We start from the raw sequence: 13173 nt of genomic DNA, 5'->3' as shown, positions 1-13173 counted from the left end.
TAGGGACCTAGATCATAGCTATGCCCAGTTGTAAAACCGAGCTCTCAGAAAGAATCAAGCTATTGTGCAGAAGAAAGCAACAGAAGTCTATCTGTGAGACCCCATACATTTTACTCTAAACTAAAACTGTTGCCAAAAGAAAGCTACAGATCCTGAGTGGTAATTATTTGCTGAATTTGGCGCAGTGTTAAAATCTATGGGATGTTGTTTTGGGGAAAATTGTTATCTCGGAGCTTAAGAAAGTAGATAGATTTAGATTGTGATTTAAACATACTGGGCGGGATTCTCCATTGGCTGATGCTGAAATCGGGAAAAACAATTGGGCGGAGAATAGGTTCCGATGCCAAAATCGCGTTGGCGCCGACTTGCCGCCAAATCTTAATTCTCCATCACCTCGACAGTGGCGTCAATACAGTCTGGAACGCAAGTACAATAAACACCATTTGCATGTCATTAGGGAGCCTGACAAGGTATTCTACGGGCCCTCCATAATGCTCCGCCTCCAATGGGCCGAGTTCCTGACGGCGCGGTTCACTTATGCTTTTAAAAATCCTGAAACCGGTATCGTGGCTGCTGAGGGAGAAAGAGAGGGTACGGAAAGTGTCCAACATCGCCATAGTTTCCTGACAGTTGTGTCGCTGGCCGGGGAAGTAGCGGGGGTAACCAGGAGGTGGGCTGTGGGATCGGGGTAGACGGACACGGAACACCATCGCTGTAGCTGGCAAGGCAGCCATGCAGCTGCGCACTCTGCTAACTGCCCTATGTGAACGTAGGGCCACAGGTCGTATAGGTTCCCCCCCCCCCCCCCCAGGCCACCCCCCGAGGTGCCCTCAGGCCCAGCCGACGCATGAGTTGTGTGGGCGCGCTCCAGCACAACCAGTGCCATCTTGTTGGCTGTGATGAGCATGTGTGGGGATTGTAATGTGTATGTGTGGCTGCAGCTTGTCAGCCTCCCGAATGTCAATCACGGACCCGAAAAATTCCTCACCCTTTTTCCTTGGCATCAATTGTGTTTCATGTGGCTCCAGTGCTAGCCCCTCCAGTTGCTGAATCGTTCCAGATTCGGTGCCAGTTTTGCTGTTGTGAAAGTCCACAAATCCTGCACCGGCGTCAACACTTAGTCTCAGAAACTGAGTTGTTGTAGTTAATTGTAAATGTGGTTCTGTGCTTTTTCCCGTGCCTGTTTTAATGTTTAATAAATGTTTTGTTATTTATATTTACAAAGAGACTGACCCCTTTCGTCACCAGGTTTCATCTCTTTTCTCACATTCTTTTCCAAATTGCAAAAATTAAATAGTTAATAACCGGCGTTCCAAGTTTCCTTTCTGGGGTTTGGGATGTCCCTGCATTGAACATCAGCAGGATTCATAACATCACAGCACTACAGTGCCAACAAGGTAATCTTTGAACCTTTTTGGAAACCTTCAAAATCATTGAATCAATTAGGTAACAATTTGCACTGTAGTTATGTGGGAGAAATAAATATATTGTTGCATTGCAGTTGACAGTTTTAACCTATGACATGGTAAAAGCTGAGCTCTGCATTGGTATCTGAATGTGAAAGTGTATGATGCAATGTGAGGAGGGATTTTTCAACTGTTAAGTAGTTTGCGAGACTTTCAACAATTTTTATTTCATTGCCTCCTTTACACAGGAGAGTGACTTTTGACTAGCTACATACAAACCATCAAATGTTCACCCAAAATTTATCTCTATTTTGCTTTTTTATATCATTTAAATGACTCGCGTGTGTTCAAAGTAGTTAATATCGCTGTGTTTTTACTGTGCTCCTCTGTAAAGCTTTGGTATCAATAAGACTTTGTTGTGGTGGCCAATGTAGCAGTAGTGTTGGACTGCCTTTTGCCACTAACTTTGTGCTGTTCTAGAACTGTCACAGATGGACCTTTTATGCAAGTGGCTTATCATGTTTAACCTCGTTACCTGATATTAATTTAGTGTTAATGCTTTAATAGTGTTCAAATCCTGTTGTGGACAACCGCGAGTTTCCTCCAGGGTGATCGAGGCGAGCTGCGGCAGATGCTGGGAGGCCTCGGGCTGGTCAGCGGTAGGCGATGAATGGCCAGGCGAGCAGGGGTCTTGAGGCGCCGTCCAAAATGGCGGCGAAGATGGTGGCACCCACGGGGCACACATGGCTTGAGGCATCAAAGATGGTGGCGCTCGCGGGCCACACGTAGCTTGCGAGGAGGAAAATGGTGGCGCCCTGGGTCGCATGTGGGGGGTGCAGGGACGTTGGGCCTAGAAACAGCGGCGACTGACCGGGCCTGGCAAACAGAAACAAAGTGTCCCTTCTTTCCACATCCGTTGCCGGTCGAGCTCTGTGCCGGGCAACGCTGCCGGGGGTGTTTGTTCTGCCCGCAAAAATAGCATTTGTGCCCCCCAGGGTTGGCTGGCTGCCGCACGGCGCAGGCTTGTGGTGAGCTGGATGCGCCCACTGGTGGGGCCCATAATGCCCATGAGGGTGCTGCGCGGTCGGGGGCATACGACTGGACGTTACGGGAGGCCACTTAACGAGTTCGCGAGCTGCCTAGTTCCCGCAAGATCAAGCGTACCCCCTTCCGATCGGCACTGGCGTACATACACAGACCTCATGCCCGTAACAACGGCGTCTCTGATTAAAAGTTCTGTGTGCTGGACTGCCGAAACTGCCTGGCAGTCACAGTCAGAAATCGTCCAGGGACTCACTGGGGAGTTGCTGTCTCGTGGGCAGGAGGTGCCTGGCGTATAGTTGATTTACTGGCCGAACGTAATGTCCCTTCAGGAGCTCCATCACTTCGGAGTAAGTGGGCGCATCCCGGATGAGAGGAAAAATGTCAGGGCTCACCCGTGAATAAAGGACTTGGAGCTTCTGCGCGTCAGAGGGTTCCTCAACGGATGTTCTGAGGTAGCTTTCGAAGCAGGCTAGCCAGTGGTCAAAAGCGGACGTAGCATTTGCTGCTTGAGGGCTCAGCTGCAGGCGATCAGGCTTGATGCGAAGATCCACCGTTTTAAAAATCTTTGCTCAATAAATTGATGCACTATCAATTGCCACAAAGACGAGAATAGTGGAATAATCGAGGCTTTATTGAGCAAAGATGTTGTGCCTCCTGTAGCTGCCACCAGAATGGCTGCAGCACCGGCGAGCGCGCACATTTATATGCCGCCTACTGGGCGGAGCCAGCAGGCAGGGATTTATCCATGTACTTCTAGTCTTTGTGTCTTACCATAATACATATAATACTGCTAGTGGTGACTACCCCACACAGATCGACCTTTTATGCAAGTGGCTTATCATGCTTAACTTGGTTACCTGACATTAATGTAGTGTTAATGCTTTAATAGTGTTCAAATCCTGTTGTGGACAGCTGTGAGTTTCCTCATTAGTGGAGGAGTTGTAAATGGAACTGAACATTTTGGAATTGTCAGTGAACATGTCCACTTGCGACCTTTATGATGGAGGAAAGTTCATTGGTAAAGCAACCCTGAGAGATGGTTTGACCAAGGGCAATTCCTGAGAAAGTGATGTTCATAGGTGATGAGGATTGGCTATTACTGACAACGACAGCCGTCTTCATTTGTGACAATCACTGGCTGGTCCTCCCTTTGACTTCCACTGACATCAATTTTGCTGGAATTGTTAGACTTTAGGAAATGGTAAAAATGTTCCAATTGCTTTATTTTATGGCTCAGTAGAATACAGATTTTTCCTTTTTGTCTGTCTGTCGGTCACTTTTATTATCAACAGAATCTCTTTAGCAGTTGGGACCATGTATTAAATTCTATTTCAAGTGTTTCTTGGTTGTGCGCTCTTGGAGCTTATAATGATGCAGATGAGCTCATGCCAATTGATGTTCGTTAACCTGTTAATCACAACAGACTGTGGTGGTCAATTATGATTTAGCAATTTTGACCCCTTTGTGTTCTGTTTAAATAGGTACGCGAGTGGAAAAATGAAGGAAGTAAAACGTACATGTGTACTGGCAGGCCAGGCTGGCTGACTGTATCACTTCGGGTTGGCAAGTATAAAAAAACTCACAAAAATATCATGATCAACCTGATGGACATTCTGGAGGTGGACACCAAGCAACAGGTGACTTGACTGTACCAATCTAATAGCTTTGATTAAAAAGCTATACTTTTATCAGGTCTTTCTTGGTTAAAGGGTGTATCTCTTAAATTAGTCTTTTGTTGATTGAAGCGGTACTATATAATTCGATCAAGGCAATCTTGCCATTTAAAAAAAATATTAGCTTTAAAATTGAGTAGGATTCATGCTTTGTTGCCATTTTTATATGTGGCATAACTGAGCAAACTGAAGCTGTACATAACCTTTTGTCACTTGTCCATATTTCCTTGGCCATCCGGTCACTATCTTATCTATTTTGCCTTGGGGGTGGGGGGGGGGGCGGGGTTGCGAACAAAGAACTGGTAAGCATTAACAGTGCAGGGTCTGTTTGGAAATGGCTTCAATTTTTCCTCACAATTCAGGGTTTCTGATCTGACCTTAATTGCTAAGTGTGGAGTAGGAGTAGTGTGTTTTCTAATGGGCAAAGAAATAAAATTGAGGTCATTTCTAAAATGTCCTCGCATGTCTGCAGGCAGACAGTTTAGCATGGCATTCGCTGACAACCGAGGACAACTTCGCATATGCAGTATATTTCCTGGGAGGATTCTGATGAGAAATAATTAAACAAAATGATCATTTTAGAAACTGCAAAAGAGATGCAAATATATTGAAAATGATCGGGGAAAACAAAATGAACAGCTTTGGCTGAACTTTTACACCCTCTTTAGATCCTAAAATGGCCAACAAATGATTTGTGGAACTGAATTATGGCTCCAAGCCAATTTGGAGTTTTCCTTTGTGCAAAGTGCAGACACTATGTTAATAAGGATAGGGTTAATTGAGAAGCTGACCTACTCCACTGGTGACCATATTAAAAAATCTGAATAAATTGAAAGCTGAATCCACATCAGCCTCGGTGTTCTGTAATCTGCTACCTCCTCTGATCCCAGAGCTTTCAGTTGGCCTAATGGCCTAAATCCTAAGATTTTAACAGAGATGCTCCAAAGATAGTGGGCCCATTTAGTTCTAATCTTCCAGAGATCCCGAGATTCTGGAATCGTCCCGGCAGATTGAAACAAAGCAAATATAAATCCTGTTGTTCAAGAATTGAGGGAGAGAGAAAAGAGGGAACATGAGGCCAGCTAATCTGACATCAGTGTTAGAAAAAAGCTATAATCTATTATTAAGGACATAGTAAAGGGCACTTGGAAAATTACAATTTGATTAGGCAGAGTTGGCATGCTTTTATGAAAGAGAACGTTTGATAAATCTGATTGAACATTTATTGAAGATGTGACCAGCAAGGTAAACGAAATAGGGCGAGGGGCATCTAAAACTATATCAATTACTTCGATGAGCGGACCAAATGTAATATAAGCAAGTTGATTGACGATACACAGTTAGGTGTGAAATATGTCGAGAGGCTGAAAAGTGATAGCTTGGTTAAATGCTTGGTCAATAAAGTGGCAGATGGAGTGTGAAATTATACACTTTAGCAGGAAGAATGGAAAAGTAGATTTTTATATAAATAGTCTCAGACAAGTAAATGTTGGTATTCAAAAATTAACACGTGGCTATAGCAGGCAGTTGGGAAGGAAAATGGTGTTTTAGCCTTTATTGCAAAGAAATTGCATTGTAACAGTAAGCAAGTTTTTGCTGCAATTGGGTAGGTTTTGTTGAGGCCATATTTGGTGTACGGTGTACAATTTTAGTCTCTTTACCTGAGGAAAGATGTACTTATCTTGGAGGAAGGGAGCACCGTGATAACCAGCAGATTTTGAGCCGGAGGTTAGCTATAGTGTAGTGCGAGGCCATTGAGCAAGTCATCTAGAAATGAGAGAAAAAGAGTTGACGTTTGGAGTCTATATGACTTCTTCAGAGCTAAAAAGGCTTCTTGGCTCTGAAGAGGAGTCATACGGACTTGGAACGTGCTAAGTCTGTTTCTCTCGCTACAGATGTGGCAAGACCTGCAGAAGTTTTCCAGCATTTTCTGTTTTTATTTCCAATTTCCAGCATCCACAGTATTTTGCTTTTATCCTAGAAATGAACTCTTTTTAACATCAATGCAAAGTGTGCTCTGTAAGACAGTGCCTTGAGCCACTGCATGTAAATAGTATGGGGCATCAGTGCACTTTACAAGAATGGAACTTGTTACACTGTCCTTGAAAGAGGGGCTAAAGTGTCTAACCAGGTTCCCCCGCCAACAGTAGGGAAAAGGAAAGCAGTGTTTGCGAACTAGGTGTGATTCAAATTACCGCTTCCCCTTTTCTTTCCTTGGCATTGCTGTTGTAAATGATCTATTATATGTTTTGCCTGTGAATTGTTTGAAGGAAAGGAAATGCTGTTTTAACTGGTGTTTCGGTTGCAGGTTGTACGTGTAGAACCATTGGTAAACATGGGTCAGGTGACGGCACTTCTGAATTCAATTGGCTGGACTCTTCCAGTGGTCCCTGAGTTGGATGATCTCACTGTGGGTGGGTAGTTTTCCTCAACCCTGAAGGTTATTTGTTTTATTAGTTCGTCAAGACAAAGTAATTTGCGGGATAATTGATGATGTTTATGAATTTGACATTCTGAAATCTCTACTGTTCTGTTGCTGTTTGTGGTTTGCAAGGGTAGGGTTGTCAAGTACATGTTTCGTTGAGGTCTGCTGATGAATGATCAGCTTATTTTTGTTTTCGTATTTTTGAAATTAAGATGGCACAGTGGTTAGCACTGCTGCCTTACAGCGCCAGAGACCTTGGGTGACTATCTCCCCGCGTATCTGCATGGGTTTCCTCTGCGTGCCCCGGTTTCCTCCCACAGTCCAAAGATGTGCAAATTAGGTGTATTGGCCATGATCAATGCACAGGGATAGGGTGGGGGAATGGGCCCAGGCAGAGTGCTCTTTCGGAAGGTCGGTGCAGACTCGATGGACCGAATGGCTTCCTTCTGCCTGAGGGATTTCACCCAGTTATAGATCCAGCAGGGCACGTTTGAGCACTGTCCAGTAATGCGATGGGGTTGCAACATTTTTCTGCCTTTTTTTCTTTACTTGCCGCAAATTGTAAAACAGCAACAATTGGTGTTGGTGATTTCAGGCAGATCTCTCACAGCTAGAGTCGAGTCTACAGTGTATGGCACCTCTGCAGCTGTACTCTATTACTGTAACTACTGTCTTTATATGCAGGGCCGGTTATCTCATCCCAAATACAGCTTGCAATGTCTGCTTTGATGCAAGTGTAATTTAAATGCATAGGAGTTTTGGAGCCTCATTTTGATCAAGCAGCACTGTCTTCTGCCTGATACTGGCAGGTGTGACGTCCAGTATAACAAAAAGGAGCAGAGGTCAAGATGGAAGCTGTGAATAACACTGGGAATACAAGGGAATGTGTCCATGCATGATGCGGGTGCTGGGAGGGGTCATGAAGAAAGATTCCAAAATGGGAAGGAAAGGCAAGACCAGGGTTGAGGAACCGCATGGAGTTTTTACAGGGACTCGCGGGTACATTTTTGCTGCTGTTGGCCCAAAGAAATTCTACATAAAGTTAAAGTTTACATTTTTTGGGGGCCCCTAGCCACTCTGCTCTCTACCAGGTTGTGTTGCCGTCACGTGGGCCTCCTGTCATTTTATGGGGTTACTGATGGGCACCAATTATATCATTGGTTTGGGACTCTTCCAGGTGACCAGCTGACTTGGTCCGGTGGCCTCCTGTGTCAGTTTTGTGAGTTATGATGATGGGGGATGAGAATGCAGCACGATTCCCACATCCTTACACCATCTTAAATCTTTCAACCCACATAATTTCCGCCATTGCGGGGCAGAGCTAAAATAAACCCGAGGGTACCTATCAAACTGTGATGTGAACAGACAAGTTTTTTTTTTGACTGTTGAAAAGGGGAACTTTAAGAATATTTGATTTTAGAACTAACTTAAAAACAATTAAACTCCATTGTTTTCAAAGGGGCTTTTACTTTTTTCACCACTTTTTGTAACCTTGTAATCTCATGAGAAAGGCCACAGGGTGTCAGCTTGCTTAGTTACTGCTGCTGCTTATCTAATTAAATTATTGCAATGCCTGTTGGATCATTATGTTAAGCGTATTGCATTCTGACAGAGTTTCTCGTTTAGGGGTGGAATTAGTTGTGAAGTTCTTGTATTGTTAAAACAGTAAATTCTAGTGTTTGATAAATGAGTGTGAAGGAATTCCATATTCCAGTTCCTCTACATTCTTGGGTATTTCTAGTTCACATGATTTTGTGCAATTGGTCTTATTGTTAATATAAAGTACCTCTAATATTCATTGGATTGATTACCTAAACAAGTGTCTGTTTTTAGGTGGTCTCATCATGGGAACTGGTATTGAGTCTTCATCCCATATCTATGGACTATTCCAAAACATCTGTGTAGCTTACGAGTTGGTCCTAGCTGATGGCAGCCTGGTTAGATGTACAGAGGTATGAAATAATAAAGCATTATTAAGTTTTAGCCTAGATATAAAGACGTTTCCAAGTTATTTATTGAAAGTCTTAATTAGTAAGACGATTTTCTGGTTCAATATTGGTGCAATGCTTTTTCCATATTTCTTACTCATTTGATTCACCACTTTTAAAACAAAGACCCTGAAGGATATCTGTGCGAGGAATTGACATTTTGTTTTAAAATTTTGCACTTTGTATCAACATCATATATTCCTAGAGCTGCTGTAAGACACATTGGCGTGAATGATGCTTCCACAATATTGTTCGAAAGCAATGTTAACTCAGGCTCCGGTCTGTGTTTCACAGAATACCAAAGCGCAGAAGAGGCCCTTCGGCCCATTGAGTCTGCACTGATGCATGAAAGGCCCTGACCTGCCCACATAATCCCACTTGCCAGCACTTGTCCCATAGCCTTGAATGTTATGGCGTCTCTCCAGTGCAATTACATCCTTCATATAATGTGGCAACCAGAATTGCACACAGTCTCGTCTTCACATTGAGGATACCCTCCATCATGTTGTGTGGCACTACCACCGTGCTAAATGGGATAGATTCAGAACAGATCTAGCAAGTCAAGACCAGACACCCATGAGGCGCTGTGGGCCATCAGCAGGAGAATTGTAACCTCATGTCCCAGCATATTCCTCACTCTACCATTACCACTAAGCCCAGGGATCAACCCTGGTTCAATGAAGAATGCAAGGCAGCATGTCAGGAGCAGCACCAGGCATAGTCAGCCTGGTGAAGCTGCAACACAGGACTACTTGCGTGCCAAACAGCATAAGTAGCAAGTATGTTATGGGCCAGGATTTAGAGAACCCCAAAGTGTATCATGGAGTTCACCTGACCCACAACTTTTAATAGATTGTGGTTATGGGGAGCACACTGGCTTACCTTAAAGGTGTGATGCACCAGAGAGCCACAGTACTTTTAAATTAAAATAATGTTTATTTATGAAACCAGTTAACACTTTATAAACCCACTGTAAACATCTTAACAATTATCAACACCAATCCTCCCCACAGATACAATATTCTATAAGTAAACCTTAATCTTTCCTTATTAACATCCATAAGACAAAAGACCCTTTTTAACCCAGTAATCAAGTTTAAATTCACTACTGAGAGCAGTCAGCACTTTGCAATCACCCAATTGATCTGGAGACAGTCTGAAGTTTGCAGAGAGAGATCCTTATACAGATCCTTGCTTTGCCTGCAGCTCTCAAAACGAAACAACACACCCTGTAGCAAACAGCATAGAACAAAAGTAAAGCAGACAGATAGCCCAGCTCCACCCACACTCTGACATCACTGATAAACACCCATTTCTTAAAGGTACATCCACAACAGATATTTTTATAAACACCCATTTCTTAAACACCCATTTCTTAAAGGTACTCTCACATGACAAGTAATAGACTGAGCCATTTGGGAAGCACGGTAGCACAGTGGCCAGCACTTGTGGCTTCACAGTGCCAGGGTCCCAGGTTTGGTTCCCTGCTGGGTCACTCTGTGCAGAGTCTGCACGTTCTCCCCCTGTCTGCCTGGGTTTCCTCCAGGTGCTCCGGTTTCCTCCCACAATCCAAAGATGTGCAGGTTAGGTGGATTGGCCATGCTAAATTGCCCTTAGTGTCCAAAAAGGTTAGATGGGGTGATTGGTTTACTGGAGTAGGGTGGAAGTGAGGCCTTAAAGTGGGCCGGTGCATACTTGATGGGCCAAATTTTTCTTCTGCACTGTATGTTCTAAGCGATCCCATAATCAACAAATCAGATCTAAGCTCTGCAGTCCTGCCACATCCAATCGTGAGTGGTAGTGAACAATGAAACAACTCACTAGAGGAGGAGGTTCCATAAATATCCCCATCCTCAATGATGGAGTAGCCCAGCACAGTTGTAACAAAAGACGAGGCTAAAGCATTCACAACAATCTTCAGCTGGAAATGCCGAGTGGATGATCCAGCTCTGCCTCCTCTAGGGGTTCCCAGCATCACATACCAGTCTTCAGCCAATTCACCTCATGTGATATATATGTATACTGCAAAGGCTATGGACCCTGACAATATTCCAGCAATAGTACTGAAGACTCATGCTCCAGAACTTGCCGCACCCCTAGCCAAGCTGTTCCAGTACAGCTACAACACTGATCTATCCGGCAATATGAAAATTTGCCCCTGTATGCCCACACCCAAAAGCAGGACAAATCCAACCCAGCCAATTACCGTCCTATCAGTCTACTCTCAATCACCAATACAGCGATGTAAGGGGTCATCAACATGCTACTGAACAGTATTTAGTTGGCAATAACCTGTACACTGCTCAGTTTGGGTTCTGCCAGCTCCTGATCTCATTACAGCCTTGGTTCAAACATGGACAAAAGAGCAGAACTCCAGAGGTGAGAGTGACTGCCCTTGACATCAAGGCAGCATTTGAGCGAGTATGGCATCACGATCCCTAGCAAAACGGGAGTCAAAGGGAATTGGGGGGGGGGGGGGGGGGGGGGGGGGGGGGGAAGAGGAACTCTCCACTGGTTGGAGTCATACCTAGCACAAAGGAAGATAGTTGTGGTTGTTAAGGTCAGTCACCTCGGTCCTGGGACATCACTGCAGGAGTTCCTCAGGGTGGTGTCCTAGGCCTAACCATCTTCAGGTGCTTCATCAATGACCTTCCTTCCAACATAAGGTCAGATATTCACCAGACACTGAACTCCAGAGATGATGGAAGGGATCCTCCGACACTGAAGCAGTCCACGTGCAAATGCAGCAAGACCTGGACAATATCCAGGCTTAGGCTGACAAGTGGCAAGTAACATTCACGCCACACAAATGCCAGGCGATGGCCATTGTCAATAAGAGAGAATCGAACCATTGACCCTTGACTTTCAATGACATTACCATCAATGAATCCCCCACTATCGACATCCTGGGGGTTACCATTGACCAGAAACTGAACTGGACTAGCCATATAAATACTGTGGGTACAAGAGCAGGTCAGAGCCTACGAATTCCATGGCGAGTGACTCCCCAAACCCTGCCCACCATCTACAAGGCATAAGTCAGAAGTGTGATGAAATACTCCCCACTTGTATGGATGAGTGTAGCTCAAGACCATCCAGGACAAACCGGCCCGCTCGATTGGCATCCCTTCCACAAACATTGACTCCCTCCACCACCGACAAACAGTAGCAGCAGTACATACCATCTACAAGATGCACAACAGGAACTCACCAAGGTTCCTGAGACAGCACCTTCCAAACCCATGACCACTACTATCTAGACGGACAAAGGCAACAGATACCTGGGAACACCACCACCTGGAAGTTTCCCTCAAAATCACTCGCCATCCTGATTTAGAAATTTATCGCCATTCCTTCACTGTCATTGGGTCAAAATCCTGGAACTCCCTCCCTAATAGCACAGTGGGTGGACCTACACCACAAGGACTACAGTGATTGAAGAAGATAGCTCACCATTACCTTCTAGAGGGAAATTAGGGCAACAAATGCTGGCCTAGCCAGCGAAGCCCACATCCCGTAAAAATAATTTTTTAAAAAAGCATGTGGCACTGGGGGTAATCCAGATTTTCTACCTTCTGAGATCCTGCCTTTCAACGTCCTCCCCAGCTGCTGCACGACTTTGACTCTTTGCCTTTCGACATCATTGGCTGCTGAGTGGACTACGACTTTCAACTGTTTGACTATTGGGGATAGGGTGGAGGTGTGGACCTTGGGTAGGTTGCTCTTTCCAAGAGCCGGTCCAGACTCGATGGGCCGAATGGCCTCCTTCTGCACTGTAAATTCTATGAAATTCTATGACCTGTGTTTACATTTATTCAATTTTAAAGTAACTCACAAGAATGGAGACACATTAGGAAATTGAGGGACATGAGAAGTGTGGAGAGTTGAGAAGAGGATCAACCATGATCGCATTGAATGCTGGAGCAGTGTTTAGTGGCTGCATACTTTACTACTCCTATTTCTTACTTCATTGAATGTGAAGTGAATTGGATATTTTGCGGCATAAGTAGCAATCTAAATGCAAATTTGTCTCCAATATGCCTTCAGTAATTATTTTATTTATTTATTCTTTTATTAATTTAGATTACCCAATTCATTTTTTCCAATTAAGGGACAATTTTAGCATGGCCAATCCACCTAACCTGCACATATTTGGGTTGTGGGGGCGAAACCAACACAAACACTGGGAGAAGGTGCAAACTCCACACGGACAGTGACCCAGAGCCGGGATCGAACCTGGGACCTCAGTGCCGTGAGGCAGCAATGCTAACCACTGCACCACCGTGCTGCCCTCAGTAATTTTTTAATGATTGTTACACTGTTTTGGTTTTTTGGACCATAGTGCATTGCACATGACATTGTACGGGCGCTAATCTTCCATCGTTCTATTAATTTTCAAGACTCCCACCTTGAGGCATCCTTCTGGTATCCCTGAGACTACTGGAACTCTTACTTTATTACTCTTGTTATGGGCCAGGGTTTAGAGAATCCCAAAGTGTATCATGGAGTTCACCCTGACCCACAGCTTTTAATAGATTGTGGTATGGGGAGCACACAGCTCACTCTACAGGTGTGGTATAGCAGAAAATGGACCAGTGGTTTTTAAAACAAAATAATATTTATTCTATGAACTCCAG

The 13173-nt window shown here is 44.4% G+C and overlaps 1 protein-coding gene across 1 annotated transcript in view; it reads left to right on the top strand.

The window, feature by feature from the left end:
- dhcr24 (24-dehydrocholesterol reductase) overlaps positions 1 to 13173 on the top strand; it is a 53093-nt gene that overhangs the window by 10745 nt on the left and 29175 nt on the right. The window contains exons 2-4 of the mRNA XM_072510696.1: positions 3932 to 4087; positions 6432 to 6537; positions 8382 to 8500. Of these exons, the coding sequence (XP_072366797.1) occupies positions 3932 to 4087; positions 6432 to 6537; positions 8382 to 8500 (381 nt within the window). The remainder of the gene's footprint in view (positions 1 to 3931; positions 4088 to 6431; positions 6538 to 8381; positions 8501 to 13173) is intronic.

The sequence above is a fragment of the Scyliorhinus torazame genome, chromosome 7, assembly GCF_047496885.1.
Source record: "Scyliorhinus torazame isolate Kashiwa2021f chromosome 7, sScyTor2.1, whole genome shotgun sequence".
Taxonomy (NCBI): domain Eukaryota; kingdom Metazoa; phylum Chordata; class Chondrichthyes; order Carcharhiniformes; family Scyliorhinidae; genus Scyliorhinus; species Scyliorhinus torazame.
Note: the sequence above shows the minus strand (reverse complement) of the source record. Positions and strands in the feature narration are given on the sequence as shown.